The 6703-nt window shown below is 38.7% G+C and overlaps 1 protein-coding gene across 1 annotated transcript; it reads left to right on the top strand.

Moving 5' to 3' along the window:
• The first annotated feature begins 865 nt into the window (after positions 1 to 865).
• neurod1 (neuronal differentiation 1) lies at positions 866 to 4461 on the top strand. The gene is made up of 3 exons (XM_007547221.2): positions 866 to 1173; positions 2385 to 2614; positions 3370 to 4461. Exons 1-3 carry the CDS (start codon positions 908 to 910, stop codon positions 3930 to 3932), a joined length of 1059 nt encoding a protein of 352 aa, XP_007547283.1. The 5' UTR covers positions 866 to 907; the 3' UTR covers positions 3933 to 4461.
• The last annotated feature ends 2242 nt before the right edge of the window (positions 4462 to 6703 follow it).

Here is a 6703-nt window from a genome sequence, read left to right as displayed (position 1 = left end):
TATATATATATATATATATTCCAGTTAGATAATCAATCTCGTATCCTGCTTTTCTTCTTTACTGTTCTGCTTAAATGAATGAGGTCGAGCGAAATGTTCTCATGTCCACCTGTGTCATATCCGCAACAAAGTAACGGGACATGTCACAGGGAAAAAAGTTATTTTATTTCCAAAGCACAAAAGAATTATTATTATTATTATTATTATTATTATTATTATTATTATTATTATTATTATTATTATGCATATTAACTTCGTGTATTTAAATGCAAAATTACTGAAAAGAAGGTACATTTTAAATGGAAGGTCATTTAAGTATTTATTCATTTATCCACTCATTCGTTCTTTCGTTTGTTGAGTTGGTATGCCTTCTTTTATTTTTATTTTTGTTTTTTGTTGTTGTCTTTAAAAAAAAAGTCAGAAAGCACTCGCACTCCGTGGAATATGACCCGCACCGTCGTCGGAACTAAATATTTAAATTAGATTAGTAGGCCTCAGCTAAATTTCTATTATTTCTATTTTCAAGTAGAATCATATTTATCCAGTTTCTGCTGTCCGGGACTTTTAAGGTGCGCGTATATACTGATGCATGATCGCTAACCCTAAAGTTTGATTAAAATGTTCTCACATTCGTTTTTAACCTTATTTTAATGGAAATAAAGCTGCAAACTTGAATCGTGCCTATTGTAAACGAATCACTTTTTCCAAGTTGGAAATAAAAATTTTCCGACGATGCGAAGGAAAAGCGTCATGTGACCTGACTGATTTACGGAAAAAAAAAACTGACACACTTTAAATAATAATAATAATAATAATAATAATAATAATAATAATAATAATAATAATAATAATAATAATAATAATAATAAAATGGGATCCAACTTTTTGTTCGCAGAGTATCAGCATTATGACCAGGTCTGTGAGGGAGGAGCTCGCATCGGTGGAGTCGGACGAGCAGCGGGATCTCTGCAGCCCTGCAGGCAGAGAGACGGAGCGGGCAGGAGCCGGAGCGGGAGCTGGAGAGGAGGAGGAGGAGGAGGACCTTCTCCACCATCCAGAGGAGGACGAAGAGGAAGACGACGAGGAAGATGAAGAGGAAGAGGAGGATGGAGAGAACAAACCCAAGAGGCGAGGGCCGAAGAAGAAAAAGATGACCAAGGCTCGTCTTCAGAGGTATGGTTTGTCCTTCACGCAGATAGTAAAAATGTGCTTGTGAATATGGCATAAATAAACGAGTAAAAGATACGCCCTGAAATTAGAAATAATATTTATGACACAGAAACTACATGTGTTATCAGATGACATAAATTTAAGATCCGAATAAAAACCCCTCAGAATAGTACATGAGATCCATGCGACATGAATTTTATACAGATTTCCTCGAACTTTTAGTTCTACCAATGTTGGTGTTTTCTGTCATTGGTGCATATCATGATCACTTCATTAATGTACAGTAATGAAAAACAAAGGAGACACTGAGGCTCAAAATAAACAAAGATTTGGCTACTAGAGTAATTTTAAAAAGTTTGTTCTTATATTTGTCCCAGTGTCACAAAGTGTATTAAACGTGCTGTTTAAAAATTAAATTGTACCCCCATCATTCCCATATCCTCAGAAAAAGGGGCTTAAATCCAAAAGACAGTACTGGAGCATATCAATGTGTTGTAGTGACCCTGTTAAACTTCCTTCTCAAATTGATTTCTTTTGTTGTTGTCGTCGTCTCACATGCGCTTTGTGTGAGTAAACCTTTATGACTGCAATCCATTTCTATACTATACATCTTTTCCTAAAAATCAACTTGTGAACACATAAAAACAAAAAACCTGGTAGCAAACAGTACGCGTAAACCAACATGTTGACCTTAACACTTGTCGAATTACAATTTAGAATTTGCAAAGATGACATTTAGGACACGGGTGGTAGTTGCATGAGTGTTGCCCTCATGGGAAAGCCCTTCCTTCTGCCCCAATACTCCCCCAGCACAACTCACACAATTCCTGCCACAAAGCCCATTTTGCACAAAAAAAAAAAAAAAATCACTGCATGGCTTATTTTTATAAAAATAATTGTACATAAAATGCATTAAAAATAATTCTATTAGTCAATTGTATTGTTAAACTATTCGGCCTCAAATACTCTAAATGATAATTGGATTGTTTAGTATTTTAGATTTTCAGCAAATTCTAGTGAAATTAAATGTAGGTTATTTAAATATAAAAAAGGAAAGAAAACGAATCCTTTAAATGTTCTTACATTGTTCACAACACATGACCACTCCTTATTGAATAGACGTTACATAAATTGTTGAGCAATTTGTTGACCAGCCTACATATGTTTAACACCTTTCCAGTATGTATTTAATAATTCTTTTTCTGTCTGTGCAGGTTTAAGATCCGTCGAATGAAGGCCAACGCCCGAGAGAGAAATCGCATGCACGGGTTGAACGACGCTTTGGAGAGTCTCCGAAAAGTCGTCCCTTGTTACTCCAAAACCCAGAAACTATCCAAAATTGAGACCCTGCGCCTCGCCAAGAACTACATATGGGCTCTCAGCGAGATCCTGCGGTCTGGCAAGGCCCCCGACCTCATGAGTTTTGTCCAGGCGCTTTGCAAAGGTGAGAAATTTATCACTGCGATACTAAGCAATATTAGAACATACTTGATGAAATTATAGTGAAAAATTTTGATGAGGCAATGTAAATCCCAAATTGACAATTTTTCATAAGTGCCATTACATTTCATTGCTAGGGACAAAAATGAAGCTATTTAGACAGGAAGACACTGTATATAAAATTGGGTTTGGGGAAATGAGACAAGAGCTAGGCAATAACTAATGACTAAGAGTCCATCTTGTCTAGACGAATACCAAAAATATATATAAATCGTTAACTGCATTTCAATCTACATATTCTGGATTTGGAACCATAGAAGTGACCACATCCAGTGCGGACTACTTAAAAATGATGAAATAACAAATTCTACTTTAGCTGCTAATGATTAGCTTGTTTTGGTATTCTTACAGTGTCTACAAATTGCTTGAATCTTGTCAGTTTGTTTTTCATAAAGGTTTTCCAAAATGGTGAGAAAAAGAACAGGTTGAAAAGAGGAGGAGGCCTCCTTTGTAGCAGAGAACTACTTCCTTTCTAACTTCAAAATAAAAGTTTTAAACAAAGATTTACCTGAATCTGAGCACTCACCTTCAAATCAGGTCCTCATAATAACAACTCAGACTAACTTCTCCAGACAAAATAATGAGCAACTGGATAGCACTTCACGAGACAGGTTTCACTTTAAAGGGAAATGTCACAAGGTCTTGTTTCACTTCAAATCATCGATCGATACTGACCGTAGACCCTCTCTGTGTTATCAGGTCTTTCTCAGCCGACCACCAACCTGGTGGCAGGCTGCCTTCAGCTGAACCCTCGGACCTTCCTTCCAGAGCAGACACCGGACATGCCCACGCACCTTCCCCCTGCCGGTGCCGCCGCCTATCCCGGACACTTCTCTTACCAGAGCCCTGGACTGACAGCCGGTTTGCCCAGCCCCCCCTACGGTACCATGGACCCTTCCCATATCTTCCACCAGGTCAAAGGTCAGCCATACGGCTCCTTGGAACCCTTCTTCGACGGAGTCCTGGTGTCCGATGGCCCGGCGTTCGACCCACCTCTCAGCCCGCCCCTGAGCATCAACGGCAACTTCTCGTCTTTCAAGCACGAGCCCACCGCTGGCTCCGACTACGACAAGAGCTTTTCCTTCAGCGTGCACTACGGAGGCGGAGGAGGAGCCGGCGGCCATCCCTCCATCTATGGCAACGGGGGGCCCAACCCACGGTGCGGTGAGCTGCAGGTGGAACAACTGATGGGGTTTGACGGACACTCACACCACGAACGGCTGATGAACGCCCAGTTAAACGCCATCTTTCATGACTCCTGAGGATGAAGGACCATGAGACCAATGAAGACAGAGAGAGCAGGCTATGAGAAGACCACTATCTTTTCATCGCTGTCTTGTTTGTCATTCTTCTGTACTCATCAGGGTCTTTAACTTCTCTTTACGATGGCGATTCAACAATGCCGTAAACCTTCTCTGTAGCGCTTCACCTGGCAGGAGATGCTCTTCGAATGTCTTGTCGGTGTCCATATTGTCATTTAAAAATAATCAACAATCAATGAGCAATAATCTGGAGAAAACTATGCAATTTTGTTAAAAATCTGAGCAATGCTCAGATGATGATTCCAAATGTTGAAAGAATAAAGATTTTTCTATATTTTTGGGGTCAGTGAGTGAGGCGATGTTGTTGGGCTGTTGTCGGGCTGAAGTGTTAATCTTGTTCATGTTGTTTTTAAGTTTTTGCTTTTTATATGGTTTCTGTAGCGTTATGTTATCATTTCATGTGACTCTTGTTCATATTTTATAAGATAGATGTTTATAAAGACCTTTTATTAAAAGGAATTTCATGTCATTCGCCTGTTAAGACTCAGTTTATCTGCAACAGCATCACACAAACACTATGGTTTAGACTATAAAACATATGAAACATAACACTCATTTGCTAATCTCATGCCTTGTAAAACTTTTTGTAAGTCCTCTGAAAAGAGTTTGGATGAATTTCACGTTGACAGAAGTGAAAAGACTACAAATTTCCTAGCAGAGAATACCAGGTTAACAACACTATCCCACTATGTGAAGGACAAAACAAGGATTGGTGTGTATGTGTGTGTGAAGGGCACAGATGTTCGTTCTGCAGGCGAGATTTTAATTTATGAAAATGATCTTGTTTATGCATGAGAGCCCCCCCCCACCCCCTCCTCCATGCACACACACTAATGTCCTACTGCTTGATCGTGCGTCGGTGTGTGTAAGTCAACTGGGACAATATGGTGGCCATATCCCACCATTTACTCTCCTTGTTGAAGTGGAATGTTATTAAGCAAAAGACTGCAGAGAAAAAAAGACTGTCAAGTGATGAAGAAATAATTATAGTGCAACCGTTATTTCAAAACCAAACAAAAATAGAACAAAATAAGATCAAATTGTATAGTAGGGAAATTTGTGTTTTGTTTTGGTTAAGCTGAACATGTATCTAGATACTGGGAGAGTTGAACATGTGGTTTGCAGCCAAAAAAAACAACAAAAAACTTGCAAAGCATTCAGTCTTTGAGACTGATATCGGATTAACCAGAGACTAACTTGAGAATTTGAGTATAGAAGATGTAAAGATCTGCCTTTTGCCCTGACCTCAGCCTCGCTGAACATTTTTTGAAGCAGCTTGGAGCTCGCTGTTGCGCCAAATTCGAACACGCAACACTTTGCCTGACTTGCCGTAAATGCTGGTTTGAGAAGATGGATGCCATCCTGCGCTACTTGTCCAAGGTGGTAGCCATCATGAGCAGGATGGTGCCTGTCCTGGTTGTTTTTTATTCTTCTATGTACAACTAAAACCCAGGCAGGTGAATGAATAAATTGACAAATTCAGTCATACAATCAAATAAAACACACCAAGCAAGAGTTAAATAGCAGAATAAGCTGTTTGACAAACTTTAAGTAGAAAGAGATTGGTTTTCCAGTGATATAAGAAATAGTGGAAAGAAGCATTGTTACAACAAAGGCTTGCTTAGCTTTTCTTAGTCTCAGGAAAGACAAGGAAGCACAAAAGCTGCAGATGCTTTTTAAATGGCAAATATAAAGTACATTTCACCCTTATTTGAGCATCCTAAAAATATCACACAACAGTAACAGCAGCATTAGGAGCATTACAGCTGTATTGTGAGCTGTCTTTGTGATTGGGGTTTTGTGTTTCAGTCTGTTGGCTGATCATAACACTGATTAATGCAGATTTAAACTCAGCCATCTGTCAACAGCACACATGCTGAGTGAATGTTTGAGCTGGAGCTCATAATATGGAATTAATACCACAATCCACCCCCCTTCCTTTCTGATTGGCCGGCAGGTGTCTGTTAAATAACATCACAGGACACACATCTCGACAACAATCCAGGTGTATCAAACTGCAGGATGCCCCAAGAGACATTCTTCACTGGCCTTTTGCAAAACGTAATATACTTCATCAGTGGATGTGAGTCGTTTAATAGCGACAAAAGCACAGGACATTTGGCTAAGGTCATGTATTAATTTATTTTTATTTTACATGACTTCCAGCAGGCGTTGTACAGAAATGTATTTTGAAGGTTTTTGGATTTTTCTGAAAATTTGTGACCTAGTTAGGAAGAAAATCCCATTTACCAAAAATATTCCCACTGCTTTACTCAAATTGTCATTGTTTTCAAATCACAAGTAATATTCACCACAAAATAAATTGCAATGAGTCTCAGTTATTTAAATAACTTTTTAAATACGTTTTGGTAGCTTGGTGCACAGATGTAAACATTTATCATAGGATGTTTTATACAGACCATGTGTCATAATTTAGTATCGTTTCATACGTGCTTTGTCACCCAATGATTTAAAACACCTTTGGTCAGCTGTAAGGATGTTGGGTTATGCATAAATTGTGGTTATTTTAGTTTGATTAAAAGCTGTCAAATTTTATAACTCTAGAACAGTGGTTCTTAACCTTTTTTGAGGTACCGAACCCACCAGTTTCATATGTGCATTCACTGAACCCTTCTGTAGTGATAAATAAAATATGATTTTTTTCCCCCAAATTCAAGACAGAGGGCACCCCATGATCACTAAGTCTTCTT

The sequence above is a fragment of the Poecilia formosa genome, unplaced genomic scaffold, assembly GCF_000485575.1.
Source record: "Poecilia formosa unplaced genomic scaffold, Poecilia_formosa-5.1.2 Scaffold19, whole genome shotgun sequence".
Classification (NCBI taxonomy): domain Eukaryota; kingdom Metazoa; phylum Chordata; class Actinopteri; order Cyprinodontiformes; family Poeciliidae; genus Poecilia; species Poecilia formosa.
Note: the sequence above shows the minus strand (reverse complement) of the source record. Positions and strands in the feature narration are given on the sequence as shown.

Excerpts from the sequence above, each read along its gene's own strand:
- neurod1 (XM_007547221.2), top strand. The coding sequence starts at position 908 with ATGACCAGGTCTGTGAGGGAGGAGCTCGCATCGGTGGAGTCGGACGAG. Across the intron at positions 1,174-2,384 it reads ACCAAGGCTCGTCTTCAGAG|GTTTAAGATCCGTCGAATGA; the intron begins GTATGGTTTGTC and ends CTGTCTGTGCAG. Across the intron at positions 2,615-3,369 it reads TGTCCAGGCGCTTTGCAAAG|GTCTTTCTCAGCCGACCACC; the intron begins GTGAGAAATTTA and ends CTGTGTTATCAG.